This window comes from Nannobrachium achirus (genome assembly GCF_963921795.1).
Source record: "Nannobrachium achirus genome assembly, chromosome: 20".
NCBI lineage: Eukaryota > Metazoa > Chordata > Actinopteri > Myctophiformes > Myctophidae > Nannobrachium > Nannobrachium achirus.
In genome coordinates this window covers 10,455,566-10,472,785 of record NC_137827.1, presented here as the reverse complement: position 1 = coordinate 10,472,785, position 17,220 = coordinate 10,455,566, and the positions used below count along the sequence as shown (strand labels likewise).

The 17,220-nt window shown below is 43.5% G+C and overlaps 1 protein-coding gene across 1 annotated transcript in view; it reads right to left on the bottom strand.

Annotated features, from left to right (window-relative positions):
• The window catches only part of LOC308305924 (mitogen-activated protein kinase-binding protein 1-like), a gene marked incomplete at its 3' end in the record, with an annotated part of 134,672 nt that overhangs the window by 14,395 nt on the left and 103,057 nt on the right, over positions 1-17,220 (bottom strand). The window contains exons 17-24 of the mRNA XM_080750821.1: positions 11,959-12,034; positions 10,602-10,713; positions 8,998-9,061; positions 8,567-8,668; positions 7,258-7,343; positions 7,107-7,162; positions 6,611-6,763; positions 1,656-1,790 (exon numbers count right to left, since the gene is read on the bottom strand). Coding sequence (XP_080606947.1) covers positions 1,656-1,790; positions 6,611-6,763; positions 7,107-7,162; positions 7,258-7,343; positions 8,567-8,668; positions 8,998-9,061; positions 10,602-10,713; positions 11,959-12,034 — 784 coding nt within the window. The remainder of the gene's footprint in view (positions 1-1,655; positions 1,791-6,610; positions 6,764-7,106; positions 7,163-7,257; positions 7,344-8,566; positions 8,669-8,997; positions 9,062-10,601; positions 10,714-11,958; positions 12,035-17,220) is intronic.

The following is a 17,220-nucleotide window of genomic DNA, read 5'->3' as shown; positions in this document are numbered from 1 at the left end:
CCGGGGCTCTTCAAAATAAAGCGCAAGTCAATGGCGGCAAATAATTACCAAAATAATGGCATCCCAAGTGTTACGTTCACAGACATCTTAACGTGTTTCCCTTTGTAAACTCTCTACCGCGGGCAAGAGTAATGAAAAGACTCAGTTTCCCATGATGCAGCGTGAAATAATGTAGTCAGGATATTCTACCGTCCATTCACTTGGACGGTAAAAAAAAAAAAAGGATTTATCTCGGATTCTAGTCCCAGATCGCGTGTTTGGTGAAAACCACTCGTTTTCTAAGGACCATAACTTACGCACGGCGCATCGTGGTTGTATCTTTTCTTTTCCGCGTGAAAGAAAAGGCGGCTGTCTCCCGTGACCTCCCGTTTACATAATGGAGACATGGTGTGTACATGGAGCCCTCGAAATAAATCTGGTAAAACACTACAAAAAGCCTTGGCAGTAATTTAGTTTGAATAAAAACTATGTCAGTCCAAGTGTTAAAGGACCACTTTGTTTTTTTTACAACAAGAGTTCATATTTTAGATAGTCATTAGAGAAAATAAAGGATGAGTATTACAATGTTTTCATTTACTTCTTTCTAACGTTTTAGTGATTTTAACCATTTTGATTTGCCCCAGGTTGGGGGCATGCATGCAGGTGGCTAAATATGTATTTTTAAACAAAATAAGCCCATTCCCAAGATGCCCCACAATCTTTCATGGGCAGATGTGACTTATGGGAGCTGGTGTAAATAGTAAAAAAGAAATTGACAGCTTATTGTGTCTAAAACTAGACCAGGTCAACCTGGTTGTGCCAGACCCCGGTTCTGCCAACCCCCTGTCTGTCATCATCATTTATGACATCATGCCTTTTGTAGGCATGTCATCATCATGTCATCATCATATATACCCTTTATATAGAAAAGGGACAGACCGACATTTGCTTATGTAGGCATACCCATTTCATGGGTCTGGCAAAGACATATTCAGCCACTAGCATGCATGCAACAATAGAAAGCGGTAAAAGAAAACATCAACACTCATCTTTTCTTTTCTCTAATTACAATCTAAAATATGAACCCTTGTTGTAAAAATAGAAAAGTTTTCCTTTAACTCATACCCCGCCATTTGTAAATACCTTCGTAGTACCTACCTACTCTCATATGCCTCTGTCATAAACTTCCATGTAATTCATAGTGCACTGAAAATGTCATGTCCATGCCTAGATCATGCACCACGTGTGTGTACATTGCTCACAGCTTTCAAACCAAAAAATCCGAATGGAAATCCGTTCAGGCATTCATGAACTAGCAGCCATTATGTTTTCCTAAAATGTAAACAAAGATGGCTGCCATGTTTGAAAGATGGGGTTGCTATGGAGGTTAAACATGCAATTTCGCGATTGCTATCATGCCTACTACATTTTTTGGGGTCCAACATTTTTTTTTTTTTTTTTTTTTTTAATTAATAAATAAAAAATCTCAGGACTATCGGGCCTGGCGGGGAGAGACATTAAAATATTCTCTGGACTATCGGGCCTAGCAGGGAATGAGTTAACCTCTTGAAAAAACAACATCCATCCAGGTCCTATTTGGAGCAGGTGTGAGACATAAATACATACATACATTATATTTTAAAATCTGTCTGTGTGTCTGTCTGTCAGTGTCTCACCCATGCAGGAGGGATCTGCAGACTGACGGTGCTCCCCAGCTCCGGGCCCATCCGGTGAAGCCCCACCCCTTCTGGAGGACCCCGCCTCCTCGGGCTGCAGGCTGTGTTTCTGACCTCTGGGGGGCGCTCCTTCTCCTAGAGTGGGAGGGGACAAAAAAATTAAACATTCAACCTAGAGCACAAAAAATGACACAGCGAGGAGAGGAAGAGAAAGGACACACTCACACTCACACACACACACACACACACACAGACACACACACACACACACACACACACACACACACACACACACACACACAGACGAGTGTAACCGGGGGCGTCACAAGGGGGGGGGGGATAGAAAATAGCATTTTTTTTTTTAATAGCAGATCTACAAGCTTTAATCCTACTATTCACATAATTATTTGGCTAAAGTAGTGAGGCTACAACCATTAAAACTATCATAATTTTTAATTTGTATCATGTTCTGTGAGTCTGACACGACAGCGGAGCTCACCGCCGCTGCTGCTGCTTCATGCTGCGCTGTGCGAATTAGATCAGTCTATATCCGTCGTACGATGTTACGCGCATTGAAAACATCAGAGCTACAAGCTCACAACACGCCGCGCTGTGAGCTTGTATGTCTGCTATTTTAGATACGCACATGGCCATACAGGGAAAAAAAAAACCTCTCCACTCTCCCTCTGCCAACCTGGGGAGAGCAACGGACTGAGCTTGTGCTTCCTTCAATTTACAGTATATTACTAGGACATGTTCTTTCCTCCAGTGTGGATACGCTGCTGGTGTGACTTTAGGGCGTCAAGCCGACTGAAACTCTTGCCACAATATTTACAGTGGAAAGGTTTTTCTCCTGTGTGAATACGCTGGTGTTTGGTCAGAGTACCCAAATCAGTGAAACTCTTTCCACATTGTTTACAGTGGAAAGGTTTTTCACCAGTGTGAATACGCTGGTGACCTTTCAGGTGACTTAATTGGCTGAAACTCTTTCCACATTGTTTACAGTGGAAAGGTTTTTCTCCAGTGTGGACACGCTGGTGACGTTTCAGGTGACCCAATTGGCTGAAACTCTTATCGCACTGTCTACAATGGAAAGGTTTTTCTCCTGTGTGAATACGCTGGTGTTTGGTCAGAGTATTTAATTCAGCGAAACTCTTTCCACATTGTTGACAGTGGAAAGGTGTTTCTCCAGTGTGAATATGCTGGTGTGTCTTCAGGTGTCCTAATTGACTGAAACTCTTTCCGCATTGTTTACAGTGGAAAGGTTTTACTCCAGTATGATTTAGCTGGTGTCTCTTGAGCCGACTCGTCGTAGTAAAACCCTTGCCACATTGTTTACAGATGAAAGGTTTTTCTCCAGTGTGGATACGCTGCTGGTGTGACTTTAGGCTGTCGAGCCGACTGAAACTCTTGCCACAATATTTACAGTGGAAAGGTTTTTCTCCTGTGTGAATACGCTGGTGTTTGGTCAGAGTACTTAATTCAGTGAAACTCTTTCCACATTGTTTACAGTGGAAAGATTTTTCTCCAGTGTGAATACGCTCGTGTTTTCTGAGAGTACCCAAATCAGTAAAACTCTTTCCACATTGTCTACAGTGGAAAGGTTTCTCTCCAGTGTGGACACGCCGGTGTCTATTCAGGTCACCTAGGAGACTGACATTCTTGTCACATTGCTTACAGATGTGAGTTTTCTTTCCCGTCGGATGATGTCTCTTTACTTCTGATTGCGTTAAAGTCTTGATAGACTGTTGACCACTGTATGTTCTTGATTCTTCGGGGTTTCCTTGCTGCTGGCTCGTTGTAGGGAACAATGGGTTCATCGTCAAAGCTACTGCTACGCAGGGCTTTAATGGTCCAAGAATGTAACTAAAGATGTGTGACCATACGATCCAGGATTGGTTACAGGGCAATTAACAGCTCAATATCAAATGAGTTTGGTGGTATAGTTCCTCTGGCAAATGGCTTCCTCGATGTCTCTCCGTCTACCTGTGTGCCATTCACACTGTGCAGTCTGGTTTTAAGCCGAGCTGAATCAAAGCTCACATCATCATTACGTTGTCACTATGATGTCAGCCATGCCCAAATAAGTAGTTACATGTCACTTACTGAGATAACGTTTCAGCCCAATCAAATCAAACCTCAATTGTCTTCCAGTATGAAATTAAGTTCTAAGTTCATGACAAAAGTCATTATAATCAGGTCGCACTTGCAAATTAAAAAGTTAGACTTCTTTTTGAAGCGGCTTTGAGTGGCTTTGTCTGTCCCGTACACGTTTTTTTGAGGATTCCCATAGATTCTCAAGGAGTGAGAATGTCTGTCCCGTACATGTCCCGTACACGTTTTTTTGAGGATTCCCATAGATTCTCAAGGAGTGAGAATGTCTGTCCCGTACATGTCCCGTGCATGCAGAATTCTGGATTGGTCAAGCTTCACATGACAATTTGGCTCTCCAGACAAAATCATTCATTCATTCAGAATTCATAGAAAATATAGAACTAAAGCACATAGAAAGTATAGATCTAGAACACAGAATGTATAGCTCTAGAACACAGATTTCATAGCTCTAGAACACATAGAATAAAGATTCACTGCTTCACTTCGAACCGAGGTTTGATTTTTAATATCGAGTTAATAGCGAGTTTGAATGTGTCTAGGAGGTTGACAGTACTTCATTAGACTCCCTGGTGTGGTTGTTATGAGCAATTATGTATTCCCTTTCTTTTTTTTTCTTTTTCTGGAGGCTGTCACCTTGTGGGTCAAAAGTGCCGGTCCAAAAACACAGATACAATTTTATCATAGAATCAACCCCTCCCCTAATTACCATTCACCCAACACTGTGGGGTGTGGCTAACTTCAGCTGGGTCACCACCCACCATGACAACCAGGCATACTAATGAACTGGTGAGTGTGGCCACATAAAAACCTAATTTTAACTCTTTCTGTACACTTTTTTGGAAATAATCTTCCTCCTAGTATAATCATAATACCTGATAATCATATTTTAGAGGGGGAAAAATCATGGCACCCCATCTTTAAGTGCTATTGGGTTCCCACACTTATTTTGATATTCGAAGTGTAGCAAAGGGCAAAAGGTAATGATATGGGCAACGATATAGGCGATATGGGCGATATGGGCAACAAAATGGAAGATATATTGCCCAGGGCGATATATCACGATATCGATGCCTTTCGCGCCACTGATATTGTGCATGGTCATACCTAGATAACAATACAATAACGACATATTGTGCAGCCCTAATAAGCAAGGTGATACCTTGATAAGGTTTCGAAACGGGTCACCATCCGGAATCAATGGGGGTAAATTTACTCTAATAACATTTTTGTCTTAGGAATGTGACAAAAAACAAAAAATATTATTGAACTCTACTCTCCATGGCATGACTAATCAATAGAAAAAAAGTCATTTTGGGGGTGAACTACTCCTTTAAGCACTTGTGCTTCATTTTCTGCTCTGTAAAGCACTTTGAGCTGCATTTCATGTCATGAAAGGTGCTATACAAATAAAGCTTTATTATTATTATATCTACCATGTGCAACTTCAAAGCCTAAAAGCCAAACAGAAATGTAATTATCAACGACAAAAACACAATTAAATTGTTAATCGACAATTATTTGATTGACAATTAATCGTCATGTAAAATGTCATATCGTGACAGCCCTAAGCAAGGTAATACAACAATTTGTCAACGTAAAAACATTTTTATAGCAAGCCCTACCGGTGTGTGTGGTGGTTCCAGCGGTGTGGGTGTGTGTCCTACCGGTGTGTGTGGTCGCTCCAGTGGTGTGGGGGTGTGTCCTACCGGTGTGTGTGGTCGCTCCAGTGGTGTGGGGGTGTGTCCTACCGGTGTGTGTGGTCGCTCCAGTGGTGTGGGGGTGTGTCCTACCGGTGTGTGTGGTCGCTCCAGTGGTGTGGGGGTGTGTCCTACCGGTGTGTGTGGTGGTTCCAGTGGTGTGGGGGTGTGTCCTACCGGTGTGTGTGGTCGCTCCAGTGGTGTGGGGGTGTGTCCTACCGGTGTGTGTGGTCGCTCCAGTGGTGTGGGGGTGTGTCCTACCGGTGTGTGCGGTGGCTCCAGTGGTGTGGGGGTGTGTCCTACCGGTGTGTGTGGTCGCTCCAGTGGTGTGGGGGTGTGTCCTACCAGTGTGTGTGGTGGTTCCAGTGGTGTGGGGGTGTGCCCTACCGGTGTGTGTGGTCGCTCCAGTGGTGTGGGGGTGTGCCCTACCGGTGTGTGTGGTCGCTCCAGTGGTGTGGGGGTGTGTCCTACCAGTGTGTGTGGTGGTTCCAGTGGTGTGGGGGTGTGTCCTACCAGTGTGTGTGGTCGCTCCAGTGGTGTGGGGGTGTGTCCTACCAGTGTGTGTGGTCGCTCCAGTGGTGTGGGGGTGTGTCCTACCAGTGTGTGTGGTCGCTCCAGTGGTGTGGGGGTGTGTCCTACCAGTGTGTGTGGTCGCTCCAGTGGTGTGGGGGTGTGTCCTACCAGTGTGTGTGGTCGCTCCAGTGGTGTGGGGGTGCGTCCTACCAGTGTGTGTGGTGGTTCCAGTGGTGTGGGGGTGTGCCCTACCAGTGTGTGTGGTCGCTCCAGTGGTGTGGGGGTGTGTCCTACCAGTGTGTGTGGTGGTTCCAGTGGTGTGGGGGTGTGTCCTACCAGTGTGTGTGGTGGTTCCAGTGGTGTGGGGGTGTGCCCTACCGGTGTGTGCGGTGGTTCCAGCGGTGTGGGGGTGTGCCCTACCGGTGTGTGTGGTCGCTCCAGTGGTGTGGGGGTGTGTCCTACCGGTGTGTGTGGTGGCTCCAGTGGTGTGGGGGTGTGTCCTACCGGTGTGTGTGGTGGTTCCAGTGGTGTGGGGGTGTGTCCTACCGGTGTGTGTGGTGGTTCCAGTGGTGTGGGGGTGTGTCCTACCGGTGTGTGTGGTGGTTCCAGTGGTGTGGGGGTGTGTCCTACCGGTGTGTGTGGTGGTTCCAGCGGTGTGGGGGTGGGCTGGCCGTAGGACTCCAGCTGACGCAGGTCCAGCATGGACTTGACCATCAGGGCCCCGTCCGACCCCTCGCTGTCTGTCCTCCTGGACCAGCGGCGCCGAGGCGTCCGCGACACCTCCTGAGCAAAAAAAAGAAAAAAGAAAAAAAAAAGCCTTCTAGAACAGCGGTTCTCAACCTTTTCAGGACGTGCCCCCCAAAATAATCATATTTTAACTGGGGACCCCCTCACCCTGACAAGCACTAAGAGTTGAGTAATTACATTTTGTATAACACGGTTCTATTGTGAAAATAGCAGATTTACATGCTCACAACGCCTCGCGTTCTATATATATTGGGGAAAAAAATCAGTTCTGTCATCATTAGAAATGTAATATTTAATCAGGTCTGTCATTAAGATGATCATTCAATATGGACGAATATAATGTACTACTAGTTAACATTACATATAATCATATTCAAACCTTTCTGTCGTTTCTGCAGTGAGAGATGAGGTTGTTGTGTTGCTCATCGGATGTGTCTGGAACACATGAGATATCACAAACATTATTAATTATCATTATTATTACACATATAAAATCATACATACAGTAAGTGCATGACACTGTAACCCACCAGTCTCCTCCCCCACACTTCCTCCTGAGACCATAAAAGGACATATGAGCTCCTCCCCTTCCTCCTCTTCCTCCACCTCCTTGTCGCTGTCGGAGGACATGTTGACGATGGGAGGAGAGCTGTGCACGTCACACACACACACACACACACACACACACACACACACACACACACACACACACACACACACACGATCCATAGAAGAAGAAGAAAAAATCACACGATAAAAAATGTAGACACAAAGTTTACAGTATCATCTCTGTCGGGTGGAAACCTCATTATGTCCAAAACTGTTACTTCGAATTCAAGAACAGCAAAAAAAAAAAAAAAAAAAAAGCAGATCGACAAACTCGTGGAGCTGCTACTTTTGATGCACTACCGAGGTGCGACTCCGCGTCCTCGCTGACACCAGGTTTTAGCTGGCACTTTCTCCACACCACCTTTTCCTTTTTTTGCTTAGTTTATTAATTCGCTCCTTTTTTTACCTGACTATTCACCATATTCCTGGCCCCGCCCCTGGCTTCCTGTTCATTTCCTGAAAGAGGCGGAGGCTGAAAAAGCTGGCCTGAAAAACATCATTTGGTTTCCTGTTGTCCTTGCATTAAAGTGTCAGTAGTTGGCGTTCTGGGCTCTAATTAACCTGTGTTGCCATGTCTGCTTATAATAAACAATTTGTGTCTTTTAAAAAAATAGTGTAGTTGCTTATTGGGCTTACTTTCTAATATTTTTTAAACCAGTGGTTCCCAAATCCTTTCATATCAAGGACCCCAGATAAACATATTTGTCCAGTCGCAGACCCCCACCTGAAAATATGTGGTGCCAGGGACCTCAACACCGATTTATGTTGTTAAAATGTTTCAAAAAAATATTCAAAATATTTTTGTGAGCTTGCTGATCTGCTATTAATGCAAATGTAAATGTAAAGTAGTAAAACTGAGCCTAGTTGCTTCGTTCTGTGCGTTTTCCTTGGCAAAATCTGGCATCAGACAATTCCCTGTCACTTCCTTACTTGGGAGGAAGTGAAAAGATGTTTTTGAAGCAGCACACAGAGGAAAAACTCTCTAGCGCCCTCTGTAAAAGGCAATGGCAGCCTCCATAGAGAGGGCCAGGAATAAGGTGAATAGTATAGAATCCACTGTCTATTGGGGAGCCAGGCTACCAGCAATGGCCGATAGGGGGAGCCAGTGCTACCCCTGGCTCCATTGAATAGGCTCCAATGGTGTGTGCTTGTGCCTGTGTGTGTGTGTGTGTGTGTGTGTGTGTGTGTGTGTGTGTGTGTGTGTGTGTGTGTGTGTGTGTGTGTGTTTACCTGACGTGAGGTTTGTGAGGCGGGGTCTTGTGTTTGAGTTCAGACAGTCTCTGTCTCATGTTGATGGTCAACTCTGGACTCAACCTCCAGATGAAGATACAACTACACACACACACACGCACGCACACACGCACACACACACACACACACACACACACACACACACACACACACACACACACACACACACACACACACACACACACACACACACACACACAATGTCATTTTGGATGTGGACCGGTATATCAAAAATATGTATGTTTATTCATAATTATGCTCCAGTTTGATCTTCACTTCAAGGTGTGAGTAATTCACGCATGCGCGTGCACACACACACACACACACACACACACACACACACACACACACACACACACACACACACACACACACACACACACACACACACACACACACACACACAGTACCTGTCTCCAGACACTGTGAGGAGGTGTTTACAATCGTTGGTGAACTTCATTCCAGTCACAATCTCTGAAATAAGACAGAAGAAAGGTTCACATACACACACCAATAGTCTAGTTGTTTTGCTTCTCTGGTGGCACTTTGTCAATGCTGCTCTCAGAGCAGCTTGAATGATATGCATAGACCAATGTTAAATTGCTGCTCTGGGGGCATTTAGTTGTAAACTGGGAAGCCTAGGCCTTGTGTCAATAATTGTGTTGCACTGTGGCCAGAAACCATGCCAAAGACCACACCAAAATAAATATACTTCATAGAGGGAAGAGAAACTTTGTGTTTGAGAAAACGTGTAACAGCTCTTCTCCTATGTAAAGATTGGGCTGAGGCTTTCCTTCAAATAGAATATGGTTTCCCTGCTGGCTGCCACCATGGCTGGGACTGCAGTTTAGGCCAGAGTAGCAGTAAGGCTCTTCTGAGGTCAGACAGATAGACAGACCGAGTAGGGATGTTGTTAATAAATCTAAAATCGAGTAATTGCAGTTAAGAAACTAGTTAATTAAATTAAACGATTATAATTAACGGTTTCATTTAAAACATTTTAAGAGAAAAAGAAAAAAGAAAAGCCTAATGAAAGTTGTGTTACAGGTATGGTGTGTGTGATATCAAATGTGAGCTTAACAAATTCACAGTAATCCTTAATCATGTTCCATCATATTCAAGGGCCTTTGGAGAGATGACACAGATTCCAGCACTGCAAAGGGGCATGTGTGTGTGTGTGTGTGTGTGTGTGTGTGTGTGTGTGTGTGTGTGTGTGTGTGTGTGTGTGTGTGTGTGGGTGTGTGTGTGTGTGTGTGTGTGTGTGTGTGTGTGTGTGTGTGTGTGTGTGTGTGTGTGTGTGTCCAGCTGAAGCTCGTTGACGCTCAATAATGTTATATACACCAAGGCAATCATGTTTCTGCACGAGAATCTTCCATTTGGTCCTAAAAAACGCCACTTTTATTAGGTTAATCCAGTGTTTCTCAAACTTTCAAATTTCAAGGTCTTCCCTTAACTCTTGACAGTGTACAAATGGAACCAAATGAACCTGTTAGAGTTCATTTGGTTCCATGTGTACACTGTTAAGCCCTTTGCACACAGGCGCGTTTAACCGCACGGATAAAACGGACAATATAATTTTTTGAAAAGAAAACAATGATTCTCTATGACCTCATGCACACCGGCTCCGAATCAGCCGTGCGACGAGTGGCTGCCGCCGTGCGTTTTTTTCTCGATCGAACCCAGTTCGATTTGTGCGTCTTGTCACATGCGGTAAAAAACTCATCACTCCTTTTTATGACTCCTTTTTGGATCCGCAGCGCCGATTCCGCACAGCCTTGCACACCAAATCCAATGTGTTTTATTCATGCCGCAAACGAAAAAAACGCAACTGTCCTGTGTGCAAAGGGCTTTAGAGTTGCAGACTTGTATGGGTCAATTTAGACTCCCCTAAAGGAACCCATAGAGTCCCTGGAATCCACTTAAAGAACCACTGGGTTAATCGATCGATAAGGTTATCAACTATCAATGAATTAATTAATGGATAATTTGCATCCCTAGGTGGTGTTCACAGTACCTGAGTGTCCATACATGGTGGCCACACATTCTCCTGTGTAGAAGTCAAAGATGCTGATGTTTTTATCCGAACAGCTGGTGGCCACGTAGAGCCCAGATGGGTCTGTCTGCACCTGGAAGCAAACACATTGGTTATATGATGTATTGTATCTGAATAAAACCAAACAGCAAACACATCCATTCAACATGTATCCATACAGTATGTAGTCTCTCAAGAACAGACTATCTAGATGAAAAGGAACAAAACAGAGAGGATGCTGTGTTTCCCTTTTATTTGACGATGGTTATCCAGATTGTACAGTACTGTATGTAACAGACCTGTGGTTCTCAAAGGGGCCTTTTCCACCGGCAAAGAACCGGTTCTGGTTCTTCCTCCCGCCTATGGGATGAACCAGAGTTGTGCTTTTCCACCGAGAACCGGAGTTGGTTCCGAACCGTAACAGTTGGTTCTGAACCGGAACCACAATATCCTTGTTTTTTTTTCCCAGTGAACCACCATCTGAAGTGGGGGACAATGGCTCTGGTTCAATCTGGTGGAAACGCAAGCCGGTTCGCAAGAATGAACCAAGGTTCCAAGAAAGTTGAACCGGCACTGGTTCTGGAACCAAGGTTCTTTCGGTGGAAAAGGCCCCAAAGTGAACTCTAGGGACCCCGCGGGGTTCCTTGATGTGGGGTTCCAACATCCAAATGGAACCTTACAGGTCTGTAACTCTGAGATGTGTACACTCTCTACAAGTGTTATGGGGAACCACTGCTCTAGACCAGGGGTTCCCAAACTTTTTTGTCTCAGGGCACCCCATAAATATATTTTTTTAATCTGAGGCACCCCTACATTATCATTTTCACTCCCAGCACCTTATATTTATAGCATATCGTCGTTGTCGGGGGAAACCTTGTATGTCCAAAACCGTTCGTTTTGTATTTATCATCTATAAAATGATCTAAACTAGTGAAAACAGCAGATCTACAAGCACACAACGCCTCACAATGCGAGGCGTTGTGTGCTTGTAGATCGGCTGTTTTCACTAGTTTTGTGCGACAGTCTTTGCTTTACCAAAAGACGTACACATTTGAAACTTGGAGACACGAGGTTTCTGCCCGACAGTGACGATATTTTAGTGATTATGTTGCGAGGAAAACGTTGAGATAATAGCCATTTTGGTTAGAACTGACTGAAAATAACTTTGTACTTCAAGTTTAAAATGATACTAAATATGTTTTCAAGTGTCCTAATAAATTCCAAATATTATCAAATGATCTCGCGGCACCCCTGGACTGCCGTCGCGGCACCCCAGGGTGCCCCGTCACCCACTTTGAAAACCCCTGCTCTAGACATTTGTTCCTGTGTTCATACTGACCTTTATGAGAGTACCATCTTCTCCCAGAGAGCCCTTATACAACTTCTTCTGTTTACCAGTGCTGACATTGAAGACCCTGCAGGACACAGAGCACACCATCATCAATTGAAGATATAATATGTGATTTAGGATTAAAAAAAGGAAAAATAAATAAAAATACTGTATATATTTTTTTCACTGGCATGTCCTATTATGACCAATTGAACAGAACTTGCACACTAGTTTTTCTAAATAAGCATTCCATATGAATATTTTGTGTGTCTTGTCCACTCTAAATACTACAAAATACTGTCTGCCCGCTACACTGGGAATCAGAGTTCATACAGACTGCGATAATGACCACATAGCTACCGTCGCCAAAATACTACATACTAATGCAAAGTTACACTGTATATAACTTTAACCACACACTAAATAGGACAGGATTCAATAATACATTGTGTCACCTCCTGTAAACCTCATTCTTCATGTGGAGTCTGTGACATGACGTCAGCCATGACTATGCACAAAACAACTAACACGCCAACGCGTGTTAGTTGTAAACGACAATGGGGGCTAGAAAATATGACTGAAAACTCATACAAATGGAACATAAAAATAGCAGAAACAGGATTAGCTGGGGAAGGCGAGTCTAAAGACGTGGATTTTGTGACAGGCAACACTTAAAATATGCAAACACATACAGTATCAAGCATTCAAGCCTTTTGCTCAGTTCTGTCACACTGATATGAAGTATAAAGCCCAACCCATTTATATTAAGCCAGAATGTGTTGCACACAACGCACGTACACTTTCAATCTTTACCAAGCAGTCTGCATGTGAGTTCTTATATTGCATGTGAGTTCTTTCAATTCATGGCCCACACTTTTTTACTGTCGGTAGGGCATCAGAAAAGGGGCAACTTCAGGTATTAACTGTATATTGGGTAACACATGAAGAACTTGAGGTAAAACAGATACTTTACTGAAAAATTGTAGAACCAAAGGTACACCTCACAGAGGGAATTAAAACCCACATAAGTTACTCTGTAGCAACGCATAATGTAATAAGGGCTCATAATGTAATAAGGGCTCATAATGTAATAAAAAAAAAAAGACTCATAATGTAATAATCAGCTCACAATGTAATAAAAAACAAGTGCATAACGTAATAACGGATTTTTGTAATAAATGAATGTGTTACATTAAGAACTTCCACATAGGGGGCTCATAATGTAATACAACTTTATAATGTAATAATGTATTTTTTATTACATTATGAGCTTTTATTACATTTTAATTATTACATTTTTTATTACATAATGAGCTGAATATTACATTATGAGTTTTTATTACATTTTTTATTACATTATGAGCCGTTATTAATTATTGGTTGCTACACAATCTGCCAACTTTGTTGATAAAGAATGGAGCAACTACTGTATCTGCTAAGCAATGAATACATATGGGGATCATTTAACTGTACAAAGAGCATCCACAATGTTCAATGTTGAACATTTGTGGTTCTGCATTTCCTGTGTCTGACATGTCTATTTCTGCTAAATGCCTAAACTGTAAACTGTAAACTGTATTTCCATCACCGATCAGTACATATCTGAAAAAGATGCAAGGTAGGTTTTCTTTTGTGTGTGTGTGTGTGTGTGTGTGTGTGTGTGTGTGTGTGTGTGTGTGTGTGTGTGTGCACACGTACACACTAAAAACTCATGGGTCATTTCTTGACCCAAATCATGGGTCATTTGTGTTAGGTCACATTTCTGGGTCATTTCTCAGAGCCACAACCCTTCCTTGAGTTATTGGGATATTATTTTGACCCAATTCCAGGGTTGTTCGAGTTAGGTAATATTTATCTGGGGGTGACCCGTTTTTGGGGTTAGTGGTAACCCCTATACTTGGGTCAGTTGTCTAGCTTTGGGCCAATCAGGGGACAGGCACCATAAACCTGTTTGCAAAGCATGCTGGGAAAAGCATTTTTCTAGGTTTCCAGAGACATTTTCTAAGCTGTTGGGAGCTAAAAATGCTAAATATGTCATATCCATGTGTCTGTCTCGGCAAGCTGTCTGTCATATGTCTGAATTTGATTTGTCAATATTTGAGCCTAAACCCTAACCGTAAGTGCTTGGCTGCTAGCTTAGGGTTGAGCTCCCTCCCCAACAGCTTGTTTGAAAGAGAAGAACTCATAGTAATTCTGAGATTATTTTTGTGTATCTTCTCTAAACTATTCTGACTATAGTATTATCAACATTGTTGCATAATATATTGTATGCACTTTTATGTTGATATTACCAATCTTCGAACAAATCATCTGAGAAGAAACCCTGAAACATTTCTGATGTTATGTTAATGACAGATAATATTGACATTGTCATTCTAAAGACCATGCATATGTAGGTTGTATTCATTTAGCCCACTCAACCCCAAAACTTGGGTCATATTGACTACAATCTTGGGTCATTTTAAACAAATAATTTGGTTATTTATTTGACCCAATTTATGGGTCAATATTCATAACCAAATTTCTTGAGTTAAAATAACCAAACCTGGCATTGGTCCCTATTTGACCCGTGAGTTGGATCAAAAATGACCCAAGTTGAGTTGTTTTTGACCCAGCAGTTTTTAGAGTGTACACACACTCATGTCTGGGGAACTTCCCAGAGACTGAACCATCGTATATATAGAATAGAATAGAAGTTTATTGTCATTGTAACAATACAGTACAGGCACAGGCACAGTTTCATTGTCAATGATCAACTCATTTCCAAAGCACAGTACACGTACACGCACATACTCAGTACAACAAAATTAGGGGTGTGCATTTAACGGTGCACGGCTGCTGCCATATTTACGGCACTGCCACTGGCCCTTTCTTGCTAAAGAGAAAAGAGTTGGTTCTACCCCGTTTTGTGGTCACACGTTCAGATACTGGATTCTGATTGGCTTAAAACAGTGGTAAATCATTCAACAACCTTGAATTGGCTCATGGACCCCGCCCACTGTTGTGTTGCATTAACAATTAATGATAGAAACTAAATAACCTTGCAAGTTACAACTGCGTTTTCTTTCATTTATATGGTAGAAGTGGTAGAAAAGCAATTTACCATGAGAGGGAGTAGGTTGTTGGCTGATTTACCACTGTTTCAGGGTTGTGGCACAAGGCTTACATTTAGAGAGTAGAGGTGGGTGCTGGGTGTGAGTGGGGGTGAGGGAGGGGGGGGGGGGGGGTTTGCGAGAATGCTTGGGCGATAAAAAAAACCCTGCTTACACACAGCACCTCCAAGTTAGGGAGGAACTGCGTGGGAGAAGGAAAAAAAGAAGCCCTGACAAAATGTGGGGGGATGTTGGGGGGGGGGGTTGGAGGTGTGTGTGTGGAAGGTACGATAATGACTGTTTGAAATGACTGCAGGTGCACTGGAAAGTTTGCAAGCGTTTGAGGCCTCTTAGTGGTTATGCATTTCCTGTGTCAGACATGTCCATTTCCATCACCGATCAGTACATGTCTGCAAAGTAGGGGGGGGGGAGGGGGTGAAGGTGTGTGTGTGGTTGTGTGTGTGTGCGTATTAGTCTGAGAGTCATGTTTGTGTTAGCGTCTGTGTAGAAGCTTCCAGATAACAGCCTAGGTCAAAATGTCTTTTCGCTATGGTGTCAGTGCGATAGCACAGCAGTGCTGTGTAGACGTCCCTGAGCAGGCCCCAACCCGGGAGTCAAAACACCAGGTGTCTGTGAGGGAGTAAGCATGAGGGGGTTGGGGGGATAGGCTTTCTTCACAGTGTCTTCTTCTTGGGGGAATGCAGGGGGGGGGGGGGGTCCAATCCATTGAATTCAGCTTTTTTTTAGAGCGATAGAATACAATAGAATATTCTCTCTAATGTCCGTTTCCTGGCCCTCCATATAGGGCAGTGAATCTCTCCATCAAGATATTGAGTTTACGATCAGTCTCCGTGTTGTTATTTCCGTAACGCCTCAGCTCAGCAATCCAAGTAGTGAGTCTGTCCAAGATCATATCCAGCTGTCGATCCATTTCCAGAATGTTTCCCCGTTACGTTTCACTTCAGTGTTCGCATCAGCTTGGGAACTCACGGCCTTCTCTAGGATGGTCTCTGTATCACGCCTCAGTTCATTGATCGCCCCGTTCAGAGCACCCACAGCCCTACCAAGATCAATTAACATGGCAGGCAGTCTGTTGGCTCCTTGGACTGCTGCCGTCTTGCAAATCTTCCGATAGACCAGGGCAATGCTCATGCCAATCAGCAGAAAGCCTGTTATCATCAGTCCGAATAAGTAGATATCTTCGATGTCTTCCACGGAAAGCACCGCCAGGCACAAGACTTTAAAGTTGTTCAGATAATCTTGAGTATAACCTGCGGTGTACGTTCCATCTGGACAGGTTGGCTCCCCCGAGCCAGATTTCCTTGTTGAAAAAAGGTAGTCAAAAGCATTGAGAGACCAGTTCACGATATCCATGGTTAATTTTATAGTTTTGATAGTTTTCGAAGAGATGGTGTAGAGAAAAACTCTCCGTAAAGCAGCGGGTAGACACACAAGGGAGGGAGAGAGATAGAGAGAGATTTTGCGACCGGCCGCCTTTCATGAGAGCTTACAAGAAATATAGGGCTCACACACGAGCATCTGACAGGCTTTTTTGGGGATTTTTGGAGGACACGGAGGGCTTAGGCCCTGCCGGGGTCCTTTGCCCCTTTGCGCTCTTTTTGGGGATTCTTCTCTTGCACCTTGCTCAGATGTCAAGCAGTTAGTTCCACATGGAGGAAGGTAAAATTGACTTACATTAAAAGAGGTACATTTCTCTAGTTTGAGATTAAGCCTATTTGGTGTTAAATATTATACATTTTAGGAACTATCACATTTAGACTGGCCTGTAACTAAGGCTAAATCTAATCTAGTGGTGAGCATCAGTACGTTTCTCTGGACAGAGTAGGACAGGTCGTCTCGTAAGAATCTTTTGAGGACCTTAACGGTCTTGCCTGTGACATGAAAAGTGTACACCGTGATGGTTAGGGCTCAAACTATTTTCTGTGGTCTGGGACCTCCTGTCCTAGACCTCCAGCCCCCACTCAGCACAGCAGTAGCAGTAAGTCCCGATTGTGATGTCACAATCAGACCTAAAATCAGACAGCCCGTTCTGAGACCTGCTTACATAGATCTGCCCATAAACTGAGAAAGACACAATGGTCAGAAATAGGACTTTGTAAGGATATAACGTGCTGGTGGGACAAAAAAAAATACATAATAGTTGCTCCATTCTTCATCA